The following is a 24,880-nucleotide window of genomic DNA, read 5'->3' as shown; positions in this document are numbered from 1 at the left end:
ATATAGTTAACCCCAGCAAATGAACTTATATACTGAATCCTTGTCAAATATTAAAATATCTCTAAACAAAGTCAGGAGAAGTCATACCAACCTGTTTTCTGTAAAACCTGTTTTCCTTCAACATTGGATCCTAGGATTCCAACTGTGTCTACAGCTACACCAATCATGGTGGGGTCCTGACTTTCTGTCATTTCAAAGACTTTTTCCACAAAAACAGGGTAACGCTCACAGATCTGTTGAGGACTATCCATGACAGCCAGGTTTCCAAAAAACTTCACAAACCCTAAAAATATTTATAAAAATATATTTTAATTCAGAAACAAAACAGTATAAATTGTGGGCCCCATGTTTTCATAGGAACAGAAATAAAGTGCAGGCCAGAAAGAAGAGAAAGAAAAAAGTAGTATGTACCTAGAAATCAGACAATAGGAGATACAAAAGGACTTGTAATGTGTAGTCCTGAGAGAATAGAAACCACAGGGTGCCAATGGAGCTGGGTCCAAATATTGAAGTACCATCATATGCAAGAGGGAGAACAAAGAACAAACACAAGTGGATACAAATTATAGGAAGGCAAGTTTAGAGTCATTATTAGGAAGGAACTTTTAACAGATATATTTATCAATAAAATAAGCTAGGCTATTTAAGGAAAGAACAAATCTCTAAATTCTGGAAATAACAAAGACTTATCAACCATGTCCTTGAATAGAAAGGCTACAGTAGATCCTACATGGAATTCCAACTCAAGAGATCTGATGAATCTGTGAAACATACTGTAAATGGCATTTCTAGTATTTTAATTTATGTTTCTTTTAATTGATCTTCAAAAGAAAAGTATTCTAATGCTCTAAAAAGTATTGATGTTTCTAGAAAACTATTATCAACAGTACAGGGTTCCCAGGGGAACTGATTACCTAATTAAAGGGCTATGAGTATGTGTGTATGTGTATTTTTCATTTCGATTTTTCACAGCTTTATTGAGGTATAACTAATACAAAAATTTCACATTTTTATATAAATTTTGATGAGTTTATATGTAAGTAAAAATATCCATAAAGCCATCACTATAATGAAGATAACAGACATGTCTGTCACCTCTAAATGTTTCCTTGGGCCTTTTCTTGTGATAATACTTAATATAAAGTTTAGCCTCATTACATAATTTCAAGTGTACGATACAGTAAGTTAACTATAGTCACTACTTTGTACAGCTGATCTCTGGAACTTACTCATCTTGCAAAACTGAAATATTATACCCACTAAACAATTCCTCATCTCCCTCTCTTCTCAGGTCCTGGAATCCACTTTCCTCTTTCTACTTCTCTGATTTTGACTATTTTGGACCTCTCATGTAAGTAGAATTGAGCAACATTTGTTCTTCTGTGACTGCCTTATGTCCTCTAGTTTTATCCATATTGTCGTCACAAATGGCAGGATTTTTTTTTTACGGCTGAATATTTTGTTTTCTGAATATACCACATTTTCTTCATCTATCTATTGATGGATATTTGGGTTGTTTCTATATTTTGGCTACTCTGAGTAATGCTGCAACAAACATGGGTGTGTAGAAAGCTCTCTTCTTAAAAATTTATTTTAATAGCTCTAGGAGGTACAAATAGTTTTTGGTTACATGACTACATTATATAATGGCGAAGAAGTCTGGGCTTTAAGTGTACCTAGCACCCCCACCGTGCACATTATACCCAATAGGTGATTTTTCATCCCTCCACTCCTATTCTACCCTTTCGAATGTCCGTTATACCATTTTATATGCCTTGCAGATCCTTAGTTTGGCTCCCATTTTAAAAAATATTTTTAATTGACAAATTTAAAAATTGTATATATTGCAAACAATGTGGTTTAAAATATGTACATTGTGGAATGGCTAATTTAAGCTAATTAACATATATTACCTCTCATGTTTTGTGTAGAGAACACTTAAAATTTACTCTTAGCAATTCTCAAAATTAGGATATATTGTTATTAACTATAGTCACCACATTGTACAATGAATATTCTGCATTTATCCCTTTTAATTGAAACTTTGTATCTTTTGACTTACATCTACCCAATCCTGCCCACCCAGTCCCTGAAACCACCACTCCCGTCTCTCCTTCCATAAATTCTGTCTTTTTATATTCTACGTATAAGTGAGATCATGTAGTGTTTGTCTTTTTGCATCTGGTTTATTTCAAGTAACATAATATCTTCCAGGTTCACCCCTGCTGCTGCATGAATGACAGAATTCCCTTCATTTTTAAGTCTGAATAGTAGTCCACTGTGAATTATACCACATTTCTTTTATCCATTCATTCATTGATGAATACAGGCTGATTCTATATATGTGTTATTGTAAATAATTTAATGGATATAGAAGTGCAGATTATCTCTTTGACATACTGATTTCATATTTTTTGGATATATACTCAATAATGAGATTGCTGGGTTACATGAATCTCTAGTTTTTGTTTGTTTGTTTGTTTGTTTGTTTGAGTTGGAGTCTCACTCTGTCGCCCAGACTGGAGTGCAGTGGCCACTCCCGGCCACCGCAGCCTCGCCTGCTGGGCTCTGGCGATCCTTCCGCCTCAGCCTTCCGAGTAGCCGGAATTACAGGCATGCGCTACCACGCCCGGCTGATTTTTTGATTTATTGTAGAGATGAGGTCTCGCTGCCCAGGCGGGTCTCGAACCCGTGGCCTCAGGCAATCTACTCACCTCAGCCTCCCAAAGGTGCGGGATTACAGGCTGAGCCACCAAGCCCAGCGAATCTCTCATTTTAAATCTGAGTAACCTTCATAGTTTATCATAATGGCTGTAATGATTTATATTTCCACCAACAGTGTGCAAAGGTTCCGTTTTCTCTGCATCTTTACCCATACTTGTTATCTTTTGTCTTTTTAATATTAGCCATTCTAATAGGGGTGAGGTGATACAGTAAGTCCCCTACATATAAACAAGTTCCATTCTAAGAGCATCTTCATAAGTACAATTTGTAAGTCCAACAAAGTTAGCCTAGGTACCCAACTAACACAATCAACTATATAGTACTGTACTGTAATAGGTTTATATATTTTTCACACAAATAACACATAAAACAAACAAACAAAAAATAAAGAAAACTTCTTTTTCTTTTTGTGTTGGAGTCTCACTCCGTTGCCCAGACTGGAGTGCAGTAGCATGCTCACAGCCACCCCAGTATTGACCTGCTGGGCTCCGGCGATCCTTCCACCTCAGCCTTCCAAGTAGCCAGAACTACTTTATTTATTGTAGAGGCGAGGTCTCGCCAAGTTGCCCAGGCTGGGCTCAAACCTCCCAAAGTGCTGGGATTACAGGCTGAGCCACCAAGCCTGGCCAATAAAACTTATTGTTTTTAAATTTTTTGAGTAGAAATCTCACTCTATCGCCCAGGCTGGAGTGCAGTAGCACGCTTATGGCCATTACAGCCTCGACCTGTTGGGCTCAACTGATCCCTCTGCCTCAACCTTCCAAGTAGCTGGAACTACAGGCGCGTGCCACCATGTCCAGCCAATTTTTTTTATTTATTGTAGAGATGAGGTCTCGCCAAGTTGCCCAGGCTGGTTTTGAACCCCTGGGTTCAGGCAATCCTCTCACCTCTACCTCCTAAAGTGCTGGGACTACAGGCATGAGCCATCTCATCTGGCTAAGAAAACATTTTTAATCTTACAGTAGAGCCCATGACAGTGTATGCAGGACAGCTGATCTAACTTACATGATTGAACATGTGAACGCATGTTGGCATATTTGAAAGTTCGCAATCTGAAGGTTTGTATGTAGGGACTTACTCTCATTGAGGCTTTAATTTGCATTTCCCTGATGATTAGTGATGTTGAACATTTTTTCATAGACCTGCTGGCTATTTACGTGTTTTGAGAAATGTCTATTCAGATCTTTTCCTTATTTTTTAAATTGAGTTGTTTTCTTGCTATTGAGTTGTTTGAATTACTTGTATATTTTGAGTAATAACCCCATAACAGATGTATGGGTTGCAAGCATTTTCTCCCATTCCATGGGGTTACCTCTTCACTTGGGTATTTATTTCCTTGGCCATGCGGCTTTTTAGTTTAGTGTGATCCCACATGTCTATTTTTGCTTTTGTTGCCTGTGGTTTTGAGAGTGATATCTAAAAGCTCTTTGGTCAGACCAACGTCATGCAGTTTTTCCGTTTTCTTTCCTTTTTTTTCTACTGCCTGTATAATTACAAAACTCTATGTTTTCTTCTAGCAATTTTACAGTTTCAGGCATTACATTTAAGTAATTGAGTTGATTTTTGTGCAAGTTGTTGCTTCTATATGTAACATCCAATTGTCTTACAATCATTTATTGAGGAGACTGTCCTTTCCTCATTGTATTCTTGACATCTTTGTTGCAAACCAACTGATCATAAATGCGTGGATTTACTTCTGTACTCTCTATTCCTTTCCATTGGTCTATGTGTCTGTTTTTAAGGCAGTACCATGCTGTTTTGATTACTACGGCTTTGTAGTATATTTTAAAGAAATGTGATGCTTCTGGCTTTGTTCTTACTTGAGAATGACTTGGCTATTTCGGGTTTTTGGGGCTACATATGAATTTTTAGACTTTTTTTCTACTTTTATGAAAAATGTCACTGAAACTCTTCTAAGGATTGCACTGAATTCATATAAGGCTTTGCATGGTGTCACATTTTAACAGTATTAATTCTTCAATCCATGAACATGGGATATCTTTCATATAATTGTCTTGATTTCTTTCTTTTCTTTTTTTTTTTGAGCTGGAGTCTCAATCTGTCATCCAGGTTGGAGTGCAGTGGCATGCTCACGGACATTCCAGCATTGACCTGCTGGGTTCCGGTAATCCTTCTACCCAGCCTTCCAAGGAGCTATAACTATAGGCATGTGCTACCACACTCAGTTAATTTTTTATTTATTGTAGAGATGAGGTCTCACCAAGTTGCCCAGGCTGGTCTCAAACCCGCAGGCTCAGGCAGTCCACGTGCCTCAGCCTCCCAAAGTGCTGGGATTACAGGCTGAGCCACTGAGCCTGTCCTTCAATTTCTTTCATCAGTATTTTATAATAAGCTTTCAGCTTGCAGATCTTTCACCTCCATAAATTTGTCCCAAAGCTTTTTTTTTTTTTTTTGGATGCCATTATAAATGGGATTGTTTCCTTGATTTCTTTTTCATATAGTTCACTATTAGTATGTAGAAACACTACTGATTTTTGAATGCTAATTTTGTATCCTGCAACTTTACTGAATTCATTTACTAGTCATAACAGTTTTTTGATACAGTCTTTAGAGTTTTCTATATACAAGATAATATCACCTGAAAACAGGGTCCATTTCACTTCTTTCCTTCTGATTTGGGTACTTTTTATTTCTTTCTCTTGCCTAATTGCTCTAGCTATAACTTCCTGTACTTTGTTGAATAGAAGTAGCAATTGTGGGAATCCTTGTCTTGTTACAGTTCTTAGAGAAAAAGCTTTCAACTTTTCATAGAGTGCTGTGAGTTTGTCATATACAGCCTTTACTGTGTTGAGATACATTATTTCCTTACCTAATTTGTTGAGTTTTTTCATAAGAGGTTGTTTGATTTTGTCAAATGCTGAAATGATTATGTGGCTTTTGTCCTTCATTCAGTTAATAAGATGTATCAGATGTATTGATTTGTATATGTTGAACCATTCTTGCATCCCTGTGATAAACCCCACCTGATCAGGTGGATAAACCTTTTAATGTCCTTTTGAATTTGGTGACCATGGATATCTTCTAAAAGAAATCAGCTCTAAAGAAAAAAATTCCTGGCCTCTTCCTATCAGAGACAACTCAGAAATAAAATATCAATACCATCATCATCTTCAAAGGCATCAATGCTTCTTACCTGGCAAATAGAAACTAGAGAAAGGATCTGAATCTGCTCCAACAATTATATTAGAAATTTGGTCAATTACTCCTTCTTGAGCAAGGTACTGTCGTCCATGATGAGTATATGCCAATGATGTCACCATTTCTATACAGGTGGCTCTAAAATGTCAGAAGGACAAAAACCAAGAAATTGTGCGTATGATTAACACAGTTTATAAATTGCTTTCATATAAGTTATCTTATTTCGCTCTTCCCACCAAATCTGAAAGGTCAATAATCTTGGCTCTACTTTTCAGATGGGGACACAAGGCCTAGAAAGTTGCAGTGACTTATCCAGAATCTGTTATTACAAAGAAGAGTTTAGACTTAAATCTTGATTGTCTGACTTGAAGCTCACTACTGTTTCCACCATAACCTAGCTGCTAAGAGATTAAAAAAAAAAGTTTGCATAATTTTGAAATATCAAACATACACAAAAGTAAAAACAGTTCCATAAACCCCCATGTATGCATAACCCTGATTTTACAGTTATCAGGATATTTGCTAGGCCAGGCACACTGGTTTTCACTTGCAGTCCCAGCACTTTAGGAGGCCGAGGCAAGAGGACTGCTTGAGCCCAGGAGTTCAAGACAAGTCTAGGCAACACAGCAAGACCTCATCTCTACAAAAAAAAAAATTAGCTAGACATGGTGGCATACACCTGTAATGTCAGCTAAAGGACTGCCTTAGCCCAGGAGGTCAAGGCTGCAGTGAGCCATTATTGTGCCACTGTACTCTAGTCTGTGTGACAAAGTGAGACCCTGACTCAAAAAAAAAAAAAAAAAGATTGTGCTCTACTTATTTCAACCATTCTCCCCATTGTTCTGCTGAACTATTTTACAGTAAATCCTACTCATCTTGCCATTTACCCCTGCATATTTCAGTAAGTACCTCTAAAAAACACAAGATTTCCTGACACAATTATAATGCCATTATCACATATTTAAAAACAAACAATAATTCTTTGGTATCATCTAATATCCAACCATGAGCAAACAAAATAATGAAAATAAATATGTTTACAGTTGATCATAAAGTATTTTAACTAACCATTTGAAGGTTTTTTTCCTATGTCACAAAATTTGATGCATGGCTAAAAAAATAACAAAATTAATTTCCTCAATAGATTCAGATACTCAAATGCTTTGAAAAAACGTAACTCATGAGTGATTTATGCACATGGGTTTAACAAATTCAGTCACACTTAAAGAACATAGGACCATCAGAAAAATCATTGAAGAAAAATAAAAACTTATATACACAAAGATAACTATAATGCTATTATAACAGCAAAATGCTTGAAGCAAATCAAGGGTTCAACAGAGACAATGTATTAGTAAACTGAAATATCAACAAGGAAACACTTGGCAGATATTAAAGGGGATTTAGGGTGTGGGGGAATAGGGCCTGAAAGAGACTGGAATTAATATTTATTTGTTAACCTATCAGCCATTGTATTGATTTCTACGATCAAGTCATTTAATCACCATAGTATCTTTTTTTTTTTTTTTTTTTTTTTACAGTTGTTATTGTTCTAGCTGAGAGAAAAGAAAACAGAGGCATAGATAGGTTACAATAATTTGTCAAGGTCAGACAGCTAGTAAGCAGTAGAGAGGCATGCAAGCCCAAATCTTCCTCATTATCATGGCCCATATTTTTTCTATCACGCCATAGTGCTGCTATTTAACAATGCCAAAAATATGATATGCATATAATAAAATGTTAAGTAACACAAAATGGCAGTTACCATGTGATTGCAACTTTTCAAGAGCACACACGTCTAAGGACAGGTATGTGTGCTCTTAAGTACAGTCACTCAAAAGTAGCTGAATTGTCATGAAGGGCTTTTCCAAGTTCTGATATGCTGTCACAATGTAACCTAAGCGATTTTCTAAAGGTCCTTCCTTCAGGACACATATCAGTCATAAGACTGCAACCTGGTCAAAAGCTCAGATAGGGAAAATCACAGCAGTCCCAAGGTTATTTCCAGGTCCTCCAAAAGAGGACATTTCATTTTAAGAACTCTCTCAGTCAACACACCTGACCAACACATCCTCACCAGTCAGCTCTCTCAGGAGCTGGGTTACCAGTCCACTTGTGGTACAGTAGTTTAAAGATTCTGGTGACACAGAAGAAATCTCTACAATTAGCTGAAAGAAAATAACAGAAAAAGAAAACGGTCAAAACAGCCCTAAATCTGATAAATCTCATCTTAAATTAAATGCAGGACTAGGTACTCTGTATAAATGAATTTTTGAAAATCTATTTCTCTTCCAGTAAGAAAACTTCATTGAATACATAAGAAATTACTGACACAGAAATATTCCATTATGTTTGGGTATATCAGTACTTTTTTTCCCCAAGGAATCATCAAAAGCCTAAATCAACACCAACAAACAGATTATATATTTAATTTTTAAATTTTGTACAGAAGTCTCACTATGTTCTCATACTCCTGGGCTCAAGTGATCCTCCTGCCTTGGCCTCCAAAGTGCTGGGATTACAGGTATGAGCCACTGAGTCTGAGCCTGGTTAAATTTTTTTTTTTTTTTTAAGAGATAGGGTCTTGCTCTGTTTAACATGCTTGATTGCAGTAGCATAATCATACTTATTGCAGACTTGAACTCCTGGGCTCAAGCGATCTTGCCTCACCCTCCCGAGTAGCTAGGACTACAAGCATATACCACCATGCCTAGTTAATTTTTAAACAAATTTTTAGAGACAGGGTCTTGCTATGTTGCCCAGGCTGATCTTGAACTCCTGGCTTCAAGCAATCCTCCCACCTTGGCCTCCCAAAGTGCTGGATTACAAGTATGAGCCACCACACCTGGCCAGATTTGGATTTTTAAAAGCTCATTCTGACTGCATGTGAAGATAGACTAGAAATACAAAAAAATGATGAGGGGAAACTAGTTTGAATGCAAATGTAGTAGCCCAGGTGAGTGACACTGGTAGGTTAGTCTAGGATGGTGGTATCTAATACCAATGGAGAAATACACAGGTTTAAGTAAAACTGACACAATGTGATGACCAAATGAATGTGGCAGGGAAAACAAGTCTCAGAAAGAATGAGCCAAGGTCTAATACCCAACTATGTGAACTGTGAGACCCGGGGCATGGAGTAAAGATCAGGAATTCTGCTTCAGCATGGCGGGGGGGCTAGAAATGTCCAAGAGGGCGAGAGTGAGTAAGCAGTTAGATATGAAGATGTGAACTCAGAAGAGAGGTCTTAATAGAAAGTTTACATTTGAGAGACATTATCACAGTTGGGAACTGAAATCATGAGATAAATAAATAAAATTGCTTAGGAACATGAATAGAGTACAGTGAAAGTATGGCTTGGAACTTCATTTTCATGAGCTCCAACAAATGAGGCTCAATAAAGGATAATGAGCCAGGAGACTAAGAAGAAACAGAAAAGCCAAAGAAACACCAGGATAGTGTGGTAATAAAAACATGAAAATAGGAAAGTGTTCTGAAAAGAGAATTATACTGTAGGGGATCCCAGTTTGAGTAGGCAACCTATTAAGTGTGTGGCCTCCAGTCAACTGCTCCATCAATAGTGAAGTTAATGACAATAACATACAAAGTTTACTGTGAAAATTAACATTTGTGAAGATTGTAGTATCTTTTGTGCTTAGTACTTTTGTGCTTAGTACAAAAGTAACGCAAATAAGAGCCATTTCTTCTTACTATTGCTGCTAATTTTTTCAAAGGCTGGTTTCAATGGTGTCTCCTCTAACACTGCACTACAAATATTGTTTATATGACTGTCTTACACACTAGGCTGGGAATGCATCCCTATCCTCAGCACCTAGTATAGGCCTTACATAGATTATACACTCAATAATTGCATGTTAAATGGGTCACTTTGCCTTCCAATGTAAGTCTTCCTGCATTCTGCTTTGTAAGCATCAAAAAGTATGCTTTTAGTCTTACCTCATATACCCTGTATCGAACAATGTCATTGGTTTTCATTACAGTTTTCAAATCATCCAGCAGATTGCTTTCAAATAAAGCCTCCAGTCCAGCTTGAGTTAGTGATATTCTTGACAGGGATTTAATGGCCTTATAAAGAAAAGCATATTTCTTCAGTCACAAAAATACAGAATATTAATATTTACTTCATAAGATATGAAAATTAGTGCATGGAATGCACCTTACCCAATAAGTATTCATTATGCTTAATTATTATTTATAATAATATAATATAAAAATATATTATATTTATATATAACATAATAGCTATTATTTATAATACAGATGCATGATATTCCCAATAGGATACAGATTAGGTAAGTTTTGTTTCCTATCAAGCAACCCAATGTGAGTTCTATGATGGCTACTGTAAATATATGTTTCCTAGGAAATAGTTTACTAGTATTTATTTGCCAACCACTTATTTATCTGATACCATGCACATGAGATTGCAAATCCAATTACAAGAAATCATCCATTCAAAACCTTCACCTCTCAATTCAGAGGGCCTTTCTTTGTCTTTTAGGACACTAATGTCTCTTCCTGTTTAAGCTGATGGTTCTAGCAGACTCACCGTTTTAGCTACAGATAGATTCTCTCCACCAAGACAATAAACGATTTGTTTTAGTAATTCAGCATTATTTAGAATCTCAGTAACAGCATCAGAATTTTCAACAATTCTTCCAACCTGCAAGAAAAAAACAACTGAAACACTTTTCCAGGGTAGGACAACAGGTGAATGCATGATAGTCAAATTTCTTTAATATGCAGCTATTTTAGGAGTTACTGATTACAGTTATATGACAAGTTATAAAAATTCATAAAGCCAAATACACATGTGGCATAGACACATCTTTGAAAGGAAAGAGAAAAGGTAAAGAGGTGATGTAGTTCAGAGAGTGAAAACAATAAACCCTAGTTCTGTCTATTTTTAGCTGCACTAACCTTTGGCAAACTAAACAACTTCTTTGAGCCTAATTTCTTATCTGTAAAGTAGAAATACAACACTTAATTCCAGCATAGTTATGAAGATTAATGACACTGAATAGGTAAAGCACACACTACAATGTCTGGCACATAAATGGTTAACGAATAAATTGATACCATATCCTTTTTTATGTAATAAGTATTTCCGAGGAGAAAAGGAAAAGCAATAGTTCAGTATCTACTGGGTAACTATCTAGCTTCTGACATTTTAACAGGGCAATCCTTAGCATCAGCTCTTCACTCAAATAGTAGGATGTTTTGATTACCAGGATAATAAGAGTTACTATCTCAATTGTTGGTTTAGTGATTTTTACAATAGCACTTGGTTAATATCACTACAACAGGACCTAACATGGCAGAGCAGCTGCTTGAACACATACAAGTCTTCTTGTCCAGCCTAGAGCTGCCTGAAGGAAACAAACAGGTTTTATTCATCTTGGTAACTCCAACAGTATATGGCACCGTGCCTAGCATATAAAAGGAACTAAGTCATTTGAATGATCCAGATGGAACTTCTTACTCAGCTTTTAACTTCCAGGTTATAGTTAGCTATATACACTGGAACAGACCAGACACTCCCTAGGGACAGACACAGAAACAGAAAGAGATGGTATTTTCTTTATCTGTTTTTGGCAGCCAGCACAGAACTTGGCTTGGAACAGGTAGTTAATGTTGGTTCTTTCTTATATGTGCTAGCAAAATTTCATACCTGGGAAAGAGTGAGGATTTTTACAGAATCATCAGGGTGAGTTAGTCCTCTCTGCAGGTCAACCCTGAGGTTCCGAGCCACGTGAACTGGCTCCATAGCCTGGAGCAACCTCTCCAGAATGGATACACACAATGTCGTCTTTTCCCTAAAAGAGACACCATAGATCTCATTAGTTCATGTCCTGCCAGACAGGAAGTAACAGCCTAATAATATCTGAAGCTTGGCTTAATGAGGATCTCCTCTACACAGACTTCTTTTTGAAACAGCAGCTTTTACTCACTTATGAAACATTTGCTAAATACCTATTATGTGCCATGCCTGTGCTGGGGCTACAAAAAATAACATATATTCTCTGGCTTAATGAAAGATACAGAATAATCAAAAAGGCAACTTTAATCCAGGTAGATACATGCTAGAGGTCAAGGCTAGAAGATACAGAAGCTTAAAAAGAACCCAGGGTACGGGAAGTCTTTCCAGAGGGGTAATATCTAAACTAAATTTTAAGAAAAAGTAGAAGTTATCTAGAAGAAAGGTGTTGCAGGTAGGGGGAGGAGTAGCACATGAAAAGGCACAGAGGAAAGACAAACAGTGTTATGCTTTCAAGGAACTACAGTAGCTTGACCTGACTGGGGTTAGTAAGGGGGAGCAGTGAGAGGAAGGTAAAAGGGTAAGATGAATAGGAAGAAATAGAACTGAGAAGATGCACAGAAGCCAGATTCTGACAGGTCTTTTATGCCATGCTTGAAATTTAGACCTTTTCCAGAAAAATCAATGGTAAGCCATTAAGTGGTTTTAAACAGAGAAGTAAAATGAGAGGAACTGAATTATAGAAATCAAATTGCATCAGTGTTGGAGAAAGAACTTTCAATTACAAGGCAGTTAATGGTGAGAGGTAATGAAGGAGTGAACTGGGAGAGCAGTAGTGACGATGGAGAGAAGAGGGAAAAGATTCAAAAGCTATGAAAGAGAACTTGATGACCACCAGTTGTAGATGCAGAAGGTGCTTTAAGAACAATTTCCAGTGTCTTAAAAGACACTACAAACAAATGGGCTAATATAGTGCAAACAGGAGTATACAATTAAATTGGTGTAACCTTTCTGGAAGGTGATTAAGCAATACAAATCAAAAGCCTAAAAAATGAACATACTCTTTTAATTTGGGGATTCTACTTTGCATAATTGAGCCTAAAGGAGAATTAAGAATGTTTACATACCCAATAATGGAAAACATACATTTACACAAAAGCTTGTAAACGAATGTTCACAGCAGTGGAAACAACCCAAATGTCCACCAACTGATGAATGGATAAATAGAATGTGGTATATCCATACAATGGAATACTATGCAGCCATAAAAAGGAATGAAGTACTGATTATACTACAACATGAATAAACCTTGAAAATATTACACTACGTGAAAGAAACCAAACACAAAGGGCTTCCTTTTGATTATTCTATTTATATGAAATGTCCAGAATAGACAAATCTATAGAGACAGAAGTAGATTCCCGGTTGCTAGGGGCTGGGAAAGGGGAGAAAAGGGGAATGGGGAGTAACTGCTTATGGGTGTGGGTTTCTTTTCGTTTTATAAAAAAATTATGACTGTACATAGTATCTACCCTTTTAACTACTCTTCAATGTACCGGCAATAAGTATACTCACTTTATTGTTCAATCATTACCATTATTCATCTGCTGAACTTCTTAATTTTCCCAACCAGAAATTCTACAGTCACCACCACTCTACTTTCAGTCTCTCTAAATTCGACTATTCTAGCTATCAGAGATAAGTAGAGTCATACAACATTTGTCTGTTTGTATCTGGTTTATTTCACTTTCTATAATGTCTTCAAAGTAAATCTGTCAGAATTGCCTTCCTTTTAAGGGTTATATAGGCCGGGCGCAGTGGCTCAAGCCTGTAATCCCAGCACTTTAGGAGGCCTGAGCCCACCGGTTCGAGAACAGCCTGGGCAACTTGATGAGAACTCATCTCTACAATAAATCAAAAAATTAGCCGGGCGTGGTAGGGCACACCTGTAATTCCGGCTACTTAGAAGATTGAGGCGGAAGAATCGCCTGAGCATGGCAGGTCAACGCTGGGGTTGCCACCAGTGTGCCACTGCACTCCAGCCTGGGTGACGGGGTGTGATGCTAACTCAAAGATAAATGAATACATAAAAGAGGACGTACCTACAATATCCCACTGTATGTATATACCACATGTTGTTTATCCATTCATCCCTCAAGTGACACTTAGGATGCTTCGGTGTCTTTCAAAATTTTAGCCATTATAAAACTTGGGGACAGGAGGACAGAAGAAAAAAATAAAAATAAAAACACTAAATTTTAGTCAAAATAATAGATGTGTAGAAGAATCTTACTGTGATTTAAATGTGTATTTCCCTAATTATCAATAATGTTGAATGCCTTTTTATGGGTGGATCTGCCATTTCCATATCTTTAGTCTTTGGCCTATTTTTCAACTGGATTATTTTCTTTCTTGCTAGTGAGTTTTGAGAGTTCATGTTCTGAATACAAGTGCTTTATCAGACATATTATTCGAAAAGATTTTTCTCCTTTTGTGACTTGTCTTTTCATTTTCTCTCTCTTTAAAATTAAAGATAGGGTCTCACTCTGTTGTCTAAGCTGGAGTGCAGTGGCTCCATCATAGCTCACTGTAGCCCTGAAATCCTGGGTTCAAGTGATCCTCCCACCTAAGCCTTCCGAGTAGCTAAGGAGGACCAAAGGTGTGCAAAGCTATACCTGGTTAATTTTTTAAAGTTTTTGTAGATACCGTGTCTCCCTATGTTACCCAGGTTGCTCTCAAATTCCTGGCCTCAACTGATCCTCCTGCCTCAGCCTCCCAAAGCACTGGGATTACAGGCATGAGCCACCATGACTGGCCATCTTTTCGTTCTCTTATCTGATTCATATCTCTACAAACACACATGAAAAAAATGGAAAGATCACAAGATAACAGCCTAACAAATCACCTAAGGAAGTTGGAAAAGCAAGACCAACAAAACCCTAACTTCATCATAAGAATCCAAATCACTAAAATAAAAGCCTAAATTCAGGACATAGAAGACAAAAATATAATACAAAAAAAAAAAAAAAAAATCAAAGAAATGAAAAGTTGGTTCTTTAAAACAATAAACAAGATTAATGGACCCCTAGCTAGACTGATCATGAAGAAGAGAGAAAAAGTCCAAATAAACACAATCAGAAATGCAAAAGATCAAGTCACAACTGACCCCAAAGAAATACAAAAGATTATCAGTGATTACTATGTATGCTTGTATGGAAACAAACTTGAAAACCTAAATGAAATGGAGAACTTTCTGACATCACACAACCTCCCCAGGTTGAAATAAGAAGAAATCAAGACCCTAAATAGATAAATAACAACCAGGGAAACTGACTGTGTCATAAGAAAACTACCTACAAAAAAAAAGGCCCTGGACCATTTGGTTTTCCAGCAGAATTCTACAAAACACATAAGGAGGAGCTGATACCAATCCTACTGAAAGTATTCCAAGGCAATTGAGAAAGATGGAACTCTTCCCAGATCATTTTATGACACAAACATCACATTGATACCCAAACCAGGTAAAGATTCAACAAAGAACTAACCCAAACTACCAGCCAATATCCTTGATGATCATAGATGCTAAAATTCTCAACAAGATTCTAGCAAACTGGATCCAACAACACATCTAAAAAATCATCCACCATGACCAAGTAAGCTTTATCCCTGGGATACAAGGCTGGTTCAACATCCACAAGACCATAAATGTAATTAAATACGTCAACAGATGTAAAAGTAAAAACCACATGATTATATCATTAGATGCAGAAAAAGCTTTTGATAAAATCTAGCACCCCTTCCTGATGAAAACCCTCGAACATCTAGGCATAGATAGAATATATCTCAAAATAGTAAAAGCCATCTATGAGAAACCCACAGCCTACATACTGCTAAACAGACAGAAATTGGAACCATTTCCCCTGAAAACCAGAACAAGACAAGGATACCACTCTCATTCCTCCTTTTCAATATAGTACTGGAAGTCCTAGCTAGAGCAATCTGACAAGAGAAGGACATCAAAGGTATCCAAATAGGAAAAGAGGAGGTTAAGTTATCCCTCTTTGCAGACGACATGATTCTATACCTTGAAAACCCAAGAGAATCTGTCAAAAACCTCCTTGCACTGATAAAGGACTTTGGCAAAGTATCAGGGTATAAAATAAATGTGCAAAAGACAGTCGCATTCCTATACACCAACAATAAACAAACAGAAACCCAAATAAAAAGCACAATCCCATTCACAATAGCTACCAAAAAAAAATAAGAATACCGTGGCATCTTCCTAACCAGAGAAGTCAAAGACCTCTACAAAGAAAACTACAAACACTGCTCAAAGAGATCAAAGATGACACAAACAAATGGAAAAATATTCCATGCTCATGGACTGGAAAAATCAACAGTGTTAAGATGCCCATCTTAGCCAAGGCAATCTACAGATTTAATGCAATACCCATTAAATTACCAGCAGCATTCCTCTCAGACCTGGAAACGACAATACAGGAATTCATATGGAAACATAAACAACCATAAATAGCCAAAACAATCCTCAGCAAAAAACAAACAAACAAAAACAAAAAACGAAAACAAAACAAAGCGGGAATTATCGTACTCCCAGACTTTAAACTTTATTATCAAGTTACGATAGCCAAAACAGCCTGGTATTGGTACAAGAACAGGCATGTAGACCAATGGAACAGGATAGAGATTCCAAAAGAAAACCTCAATTTCTCAGCCAACTCAAAGCCTCCACCATCAACCACAGGGGAGAGAGAAACTATTCAGTTAATAGTGCTAGGAAAACTGGCTGACCACATGCAGATTAAAACAAGACCCCTACCTATCACCATACACAAAAGTCAACGCTAAATGGATCAAAGACATTAAACCTCAAACTATAAGAACCTTAGAAAATGTAGGAGACACCCTTATGGAAATTGGAGCTGGCAACAAATTCCTGATCAAAACCCCAAGTGCCCATGCCATAAGAAATAAGATAGACAAGTGGGACCTCATCAAACTGAAAAGCTTCTGCAAAACCAAAGAAACCATTAAGAGAGTGGGAAGACAGCCCACAGATTAGGAAAAAATATTTGTCAACCATATATCTGACAAAGGTCTAACATCTAGGATCTACAAGGAACTCAAGCATGCTGAAGAGAAAAAACAAACAGCCCCATTACAAAGTGGGCAGATATATGAATAGACACTTCTCAAAAGAAGACATACGAGCTGGTACGGTGGCTCAAGCCTGTAATCCCAGCACTTTGGGAAGCTGAGGCAAGAGGATTGCCTGAGATCAGTCTGGGAAAAATGGTGAAACCCCATCTTTACAATAAATCAGAAAAATTAGCTGGGTGTGGTAGCGCGTGCCTGTAGTTCCTGCTACTTGGAAGGCTGAGGCAGAAGGATCACCTGAGCCTAGCAGGTCGACGCTGTGGTGACTGTGAGGGTGCCACTGCACTCTAGCCTGGGTGACGAAGAGAGACTCCAACTCAAAAATAAAAAAAGAAGAAGAAGACATACGAGCAGTCAACAGATACATGAAAAAATGCTCAGCCTCACTAGTCATCAAAGAAATGCAAATTAAAACCACACTGAGATACCACCTAACTCCGGTCAAAAAACAACAGATGCTGGAGAGGATACCGGGAAAAGGGAACACTTCTATACTGTTGGTGGGAGTATAAACTGGTACAACCTCTGTGGAAAACAGTGTGGTGATTCTAAAAATTGACCTTCCATACAGCCTTGCAATACCCCTGCTGGAAATATACCTGGAGGCACTCAAATCACTATGAAAAAGATAACTGCACACACATGTTTATTGCAGCATTATTCACAACAGCAAAAACATGGAACCAACCATGCTGCCCATCAAAAGAGGACTGGATTTTAAAAAATGTGGCACATATATACGATGGAATATTACACAGCCATAAAGAAGGACAAAACTATGAACTTCGCAGCAACTTGGAAGGACTTGGATTCTATAACTGAGTGATCTATCACAGAAACAAAGAACTGAATACCACGTGTTCTCACTCATAAGTGGACCTCGAACAATTATCATAATACTATAAGAAAGGGATTGGCAGTTGAGGGAAATTGCCGGGGGGGGGAGCAACAAGGGTACCTGCATAATGAACATCTGTATACCTAACCCTAAATTGTACCCCACATCTTGAAAATAAAAAATTATAAATAAAAAAAGAAACCAAAGAAAAGAGTACATACTGTATAACTCCTTTTATGATACCCTCTCATCCATGTCTGGCCAAAAAATGGGCAAACTCATCTATAATAATAGAAAGCAGCCGGGCTTGGTGGTTTAGCCTGTAATCCCGCGCCTTTGGGAGGCTGAGGTGAGTGGATTGCCTGAGCCCGCGGGTTCGAGACCCGCCTGGGCAGCGAGACCTCATCTCTACAATAAATCAAAAATTAGCCGGGCATGGTAGCGCATGCCTGTAATTCTGGCTACTTGGAAGGCTGAGGCGGAAGGATCGCCGGAGCCCAGCAGGTCAAGGCTGCAGTGGCTGCAGTGGCTGGGTGACAGAGTGAGACTCCAACTCAAAATAATAATAATAATAATAATAATAGAAAGCAGATCAGTGGTTGCCTGGCTGAGGCAGGGTGGAATTGTCAAGGGGTGTGAGGGAACCTCTGGGAGTGAAAGATATGTTCACTACCTTGATTATGGTGATGGTTTCGCGGGTATATACATATGTCAAAACTTGTTAATTATGTGCAGTTTTATTGTATATAAATTACATTAGTGAAAAAACTTAAAAAATAAAAAAGCAGTGGTACATTAAACCATACAGTGTACAAACTTTAGGTAATATGCGGCCCTTTGGTACCAATAAGCCAAAGAGTTAATACTTGTTTGACTTCCCTGAAAGCACTCATTTCAGAACTTAATTTCCCTCACAAAAATTCCTGCCAAGGTTCTAATTTATATCTATACAATTGGATTCCGAACCAATATATAGCAACCTGTGTGGTTTAGCCAGGATAATAGCAATCTATCTGGATATTGCCAGTATACTATCTAGAGAATATTCCCACAAATTCCAATTTCCATCTACTATGTACCAAATTCTGAATTATCCTGTCTTTAAATTTCCATTAAGAGTGTTTCCTAAAGCACTGCTCCTTCATTCAGCAAATCATCTTCCCCATGGACCTTATTACTCAAACTTCCCCTAGTTTCAGTTCCGATTGCATCTCTATCATCAACTTGCAGTATGTCCTTTGAAAGTCTCTTCATTTCAATTATGAAGTGGTTGGACTAGATGGTCTCTCTAAACTCTGTGTCTCATCTTTTATCAGGCATACAGTGTATTATCTGCTGGACCCTAGAAGGAATGCAGAGATGAACAAAACACAGTCCTTGCTTTCAAAGAATTTACAAACTAGAAATAAACACACAGAGAACTACAACATAAGGTAATAGTGCCAAGTATCATTAACAGAAATGATAACATTCTTCAGGAGATCTAAGGAGCAGTCATTTTCAGCTGTAACACCAGCTGTAACTGAGAAAAACTTTTTGGAGGGGATGGCACTTCAGTTGGGCCTAAAAGGATGAATAAAATATGGACAGAGAGGAGAGCATTTTGGTTAGAAGGGCTGGTATGAGTAAAGTTAGAAAAATGAAAGATGTTGAAGGGAAAGTAATAATGGCACATGGTAGCTGGAACTGATGAGAAAAAGTGGAGTAAGGCCAGGTGCAGTGGCTCATGCCTATAATCCGGATTGCCTGAGCTCAGGAGTTTGAGACCAGCCTGAGCAACATGGTGAGATCTCGTCTCTACAATAAAACAAAAAACTAGCTGGGCATAGTGGTGCAAGCCTGTAGTTCCAGCTACTTGGAAGAGAGGCAGAAGGATCACCTGAACCCAGCAGGTCGAGGCTGCAGTGGCCATAAGCATGCCATTGCACTCCAGCCTGGATGACAGAGTAAAAAAAAAAGGTGGAGTAGAAGAAAAAGATGAGGTTGGAAAAGTAGAATGGAAATATACTGGAAAGGGCCCAAATGCCAGACTAGAAAGTCATGACTTTACACTACAATGATTAGCATGTAAAAGATTTGGGTCAAGTGACCTGAGAAGTTCACTGTGGTTGAAGGGTGGGAAGAACTTTATAGAAAAGGAATCTCAGAGGTAATAAGTCAGGCTAATACTATAGGCCTACCAAGAGGGGAAAAATAAATGAGGGCCTGAATTAGAGAGGGAACAAATAAGAGATACAGGCAGATCAACAATGTTAGCGAATGAATTTATTGAATGGAGAACACTTATGAAAAAGGGAGGAACCTTAAAGGTCAGAGCCAAGAACACCCTCTAAAATCATCCAGTGTTGACTCAATGGTTCATAATCTTTTCAAATCGTATGATCATGTGTAAATTTCAGAATCACAAACATTTCAAAACTCTTTTAAATAATTAAATGATCCAATACTAAGTGTTTCTGATCAAACACTGCAGTTGTGTAAAAAAATCAAAAGTAAAAGTTGCTGTCCTATCATTTAAAAACCCACTTTCATATTAATAGCTTCTGGTGTACCTTTGCAGATATTCCCGTTATACAAGCCTGTGGGGGGGGGGGGTCAGATTTGTAATCCTTTAAAAAAAATTAGACCAGAGGTAATGGTGCCTGCTTGTAGTCCCAAGCTACTCAAGAGGTCTTGAAGAGGGAGGATTGCTTGAAATCATGAGTTTTGAGCCCAGCCTGGCAACCAGGGCAAGAACCCATCTCAAAACAAAAACACTAAATGGATCAAAGACCTAAATGTAAAATTGCAAACTATAAGAATCCTAGGCCAGGCTTGATGGCTCAGCCTGTAATCCCAGTGCTTTGGGAGGCCAAGATGAGTGGATTGCCTGAGCCTGCGGATTCAAGACCCCCTGGGCAACTTGGTGAGACCTCATCTCTGCAATAAAACAAAAACTAGCCGGGCGTGGTAGCGTGCACCTGTAGTTCTGGCTACTTGAAAGGCTGAGGCAGAAGGATCGCTGGAGCCCAGCAGGTCGAGGCTGCAGTGGCCGGGAGCGGTCACTGCACTCCAGTCTGGGCGACTGAGTAAGACTCCAACTCAAAAAAAAAAAAAAAGAATCCTAGAAGAAAATGTAGGAAATATCCTTACAAAAATTGGAATAGGCAACCAAGTCCTGATCAATTCTCCAAAAGCAAATGCCATAAAAGATAAAATAGACAAATGGGACCTCATCAAACTGAAAAGCTTCTGCAAAGCAAAAGAAGCCATCAAGAAAGTGGGATGACAGCCCACGGAATGGGAAAAAATATTTGCCGACTGTATATCTGACAAAGGCCTGACATCCAGGATCTACAAGGAACTCAAGCATGCCAAAAAGAAAAAGACAAGCAACCCTATTAAAAAATGAACAAAAGAAATAGACACTTTTCAGAAAAGATATACAAGCAGCCAACAGATACATGAAAAAATGCTCAGTTTCACTAATCATCAAAGAAATGCAAATTAAAACCACACTGAGATACCACTTAACTCCACTCAGGATGGCCACCATCAATAACTCAAAAAACAACAGATGCTGGAGAGGATGTGGGGAAAAGGAAACACTTATACACTGTTGGTGGGAATGTAAACTAGTACAATCTTTGTGGAAAACAGTGTGGCAATTTATCTGAAAATCGACCTTCCATACGACCCAGCAATCTCTCTCTAGGAATATACCCAGAGGAACTCAAATCACTCTACAATAAACACACGTTTATTGCAGCATTATTCACAATAGCAAAAACATGGATCCAACCATGCTGCCCATTGGAAATGTACTGGATAAAGAAAACATGATACATTTACATGATGGAATATTATGCAGTCATAAAGTAAAACAAAATTATGAACTTTGGAGCAAACTGAATGGAATTAGAGTCTATAATACTCAGTGATTTATCACAGAAACAAAGATCTGAGTACCACATGTACTCACTCATAAGAGAACCTTGAATGTTTATCATAATACCATAAGAAAGGGATTGGCAGAGGCTGGGCTTGGTAGCTCAGCCTGTAATCTCAGCACTTTGGGAGGCCGAGGAGGGTGGACTGCCTGAGCCCACAGGTTCAAGACCAGCCCGGGCTACTCGGCAAGACCTTGTCTCTACAATAAAAAAAAATTAGCCAGCATGGTAGCACACACCTGTAGTTCCTGCTACTTGGAAGGCTGAGGCGGAAGGATCACAGGAGCCCAGCAGGTCGACACTGGAATGGCCGTGAGTGTGCCACGACACTCCAGCCTGGGTGATAGAGACTCTAACTCAAAAAAAGGGAAGGGATTGGCAGTAGCGGGACACTGCCAGGGGAGGGCGGGGGGGGGCACATAACATCAATAAGGGTACCCACACTTTACCTGTATGGTGACCACGTACCCCACATTAGTACCCCACATTTTAAAAATAAAATAATTTTAAAAGCCAGGTTCAGTGGCTCAGCCTGTAATCCCGCGCCTTTGGGAGGCTGAAGTGAGTGGACTGCCTGAGCCCACGGGTTCGAGACCTGCCTGGGCAGTGAGACCTCATCTCTACAATAAATCACAAAATCAGCCAGGTGTAGTAGTGCATGCCTGTAATTCCGGCTACTCGTAAGGCTGAGGCGGAAGGATCGCAGGAGCCCAGCAGGTTGAGGCTGCGGTGGCCGGGAGCAGCCTCTGCACTCCAGTCTGGGTGACAGAGTGAGACTCCAACTCAAAAACAATAATAATAATAATAATAATAATAATTTTTAAAATAAAGCAAAAAAGTGCAGCATAAAATAACAGATTCACAAACTTCAGCAAATTTCTTTTTTCATTCAATATCACATATTAGAGATCTTTCCATGTTTAAATATATAGATCTACCTCAATATCTTAAATAATTGCATAGTGTTACATAGTAATATTTCATACTTTAATCAGAATTCTTCATTAATGGATTTTTTTATTGCTTCTAGTGTTTGGTGTCACATACCATCTGTTATGAATAGACCTGTATATACTGTTTGTTGTAGGATCTCCCATTCCTCCCAGCACCCCTTCTTTTTGTGTCCTCATAGAAAATCAGAGTTCCTTGATGGCTCTCTGACCAAGCCAGCTGCAAAGTTTTCCCCAAGCAGGCTTGAACCTAAATCGCGGCCTTGAACATTCTCAGGCACTGATAAAGATATCTAGGTTGTTGCCCAAAAAACTGAAAGAAACTGGCCTCAGGCCTTGGCCGAATTCCTTTAAACCCTTATATAAACTCCATAGCCTGCCCCACTCGCTGGGGACATACCCAGGTAGAACATCCCTTTTCTCTCGTGGGATTGCTGAAGCCTCTCTGTAAGTTCCCCTAAGTGCCTTGGACTGATCACCCTGGCTTTTGGTGCTTGCTTCTGTGGAATCCCAACAAGCCACATCTTGGGACGGTTTGCGGCACTCCCTTGTGAGAATTGCCCTGCTGCTGCTTTGGGGGCAATTCCAGTGGCGGGTTCTAAAGGACGCATCAAGTGTACATTTTGTGCGAGTATACCTGCATTAAATTCCTCTAACAAGAATAATTGGATCAAAGGGGGTGTGAATTTAAAACGTTGATGGGTCTGGCCACGCTGTCAAGAGAGGATCCCTTTAGAAGACGAGGGAAAACGTCAACAACCTGTACACAAGGATGTGGGGTCCTCCTCGCAGGTGGACACCTTGCTTTTCTTCTCCAACTCCAGTTTTAGGGCAAAGGCAGTGAGGCCAGGTGAGAGGAAAACATGACCGAAGACACCCTCAGGCTGGACCTGAACCCCGTCTCCTGCATCTCAGCCCAGGAGCCTTCTCTCTCTGCAATTTCGGCTACTTTCCACCTTCCCGTGACTGGGAAAAGCACTGTTCTCGCTCCTAATCACCTTCGTGTCCATACGTAGGGGTGCCCCTCTCTCCCGCTCAAGCCCCAAGGTGCTCTCACCGATGGTTCTCGTTGAGCAGAGAGAAAAGCGGGCCAAGGCGCAACTCCGTCGCTTGCTCACGAAGCTCGCTGAGCGGCACGGCCTGCAGCACGGAATGAAGCGCGCGCAACTCCTCCAGCGGCGCCTCCAGCCTCGCCACCTCTCTCAGCAGCGACAAGGCTTGGGCCGCCATCTTGCCCCCCCCCCATACTCACGCAGGGGCCGGCCCACCAGCCCGGTTTCCGAGGCTCTTCTCCGAGCCTCGCGAGATCTGCGGATCACAGCCTCCCTATCCCTGAGAGAGGTACGAGGCAGCAAGGCTCGCGAGAAGCGTCCGTCGGGACCGTGTCTACAGCAGCCAGTGGTTGCGGGTCTCTCGGTCTGGCGTCACGTGGGCCACGGACCAGTTTTCCCGTCGGCTTATGTGTTGACCCGCGAGCGGAGCCGTGAGGATGAGAACCTGCCGGAAGTTAAGTCGGATTTCCGGCGCCAAAACCAGGCTCGAGGCGGCAGTCGCGGAGGCGTCCCGGCCGGCGCAGCGGCTGAGCCACGTTGGGCGGCGGCGAGGCCTCGCGAGGAGTCTTGGCCCCGGACCAGATACACATCGGTAGGAGGCGGAGGGTCATGCCTCTGGAAGGCAAGATGAGTGTACTCGGGAAGCTGGACGAAGCCGTGTGCACAGGGAGGAGTTGGCCTGTCAGCGTGCATGTAGTGAAGGAAAACAAGGCCGCTCAAGCGGCGTGGGGTGTGTGGCCCATGTGCTTCAGGCTGCTATGCGTTCCCGCGATGTAAACATGGAGAAGATGGAGACTTTGGGGGGAGGACCAGCCTCCAGGGGACGGCGTCTGACCGGAAGGCCATCTGCACTCAAGCCAAACGCATCTGAGGAACAGCTGGACACCTCTGGGGAGGGCGCCCAGATAAGCTTCATGCGAGCAAGGAGTGGCTTGAGAACTTTACAAATCGCTGCTGTCTGCGAAATAAGAGATTGATGAGGGAGGGAGGACCGTTACGTGCTGAGAGGGCACCCAAGTAGTCCAGGCACCTGGAGAGAGACTGATCGGAGCTAGAGGCTGTATGCCTCAACAGGTCTTCAACGCCAAGGAGATGAGCCCATTTTGGAAGGGCATGCCTTTGTACTTTGAAGGAAAAAGACAAAAATTCAAAAAGCTTAGAGGAAGCTAAGGACCTCATTTTTTTGTGCCAGTGCCTCAGGTGACAAAATGATAAAACCACTGCAGCTTTACAAAGACCCGCTAGTCTTTTGCAAACGCCTTCCTGTTTTCTGG

The 24,880-nt window shown here is 39.7% G+C and overlaps 1 protein-coding gene across 2 annotated transcripts in view; it reads right to left on the bottom strand.

Moving 5' to 3' along the window:
• Positions 1 to 23,907, bottom strand: part of PSMD5 (proteasome 26S subunit, non-ATPase 5) — a 38,229-nt gene extending 14,322 nt beyond the window's left edge. The window contains exons 1-7 of one of the 2 annotated variants that reach the window (XM_008055757.1): positions 23,612 to 23,907; positions 11,576 to 11,720; positions 10,454 to 10,567; positions 9,841 to 9,969; positions 7,942 to 8,051; positions 5,879 to 6,021; positions 92 to 283 (exon numbers count right to left, since the gene is read on the bottom strand). In XM_008055757.1, coding sequence (XP_008053948.1) covers positions 92 to 283; positions 5,879 to 6,021; positions 7,942 to 8,051; positions 9,841 to 9,969; positions 10,454 to 10,567; positions 11,576 to 11,720; positions 23,612 to 23,784 — 1,006 coding nt within the window. In that variant the 5' untranslated portion in view covers positions 23,785 to 23,907. The remainder of the gene's footprint in view (positions 1 to 91; positions 284 to 5,878; positions 6,022 to 7,941; positions 8,052 to 9,840; positions 9,970 to 10,453; positions 10,568 to 11,575; positions 11,721 to 23,611) is intronic. The other variant, XM_021711207.1, reaches the window with a different exon arrangement.
• Positions 23,908 to 24,880: the final 973 nt, after the last annotated feature.

Source organism: Carlito syrichta, unplaced genomic scaffold (assembly GCF_000164805.1).
Source record: "Carlito syrichta isolate Samal-C Ts95f unplaced genomic scaffold, Tarsius_syrichta-2.0.1 Scaffold82277, whole genome shotgun sequence".
NCBI lineage: Eukaryota > Metazoa > Chordata > Mammalia > Primates > Tarsiidae > Carlito > Carlito syrichta.
The sequence above is the reverse complement of the archived record's forward strand: the minus strand, read 5'-3'. Positions and strand labels throughout refer to the sequence as shown.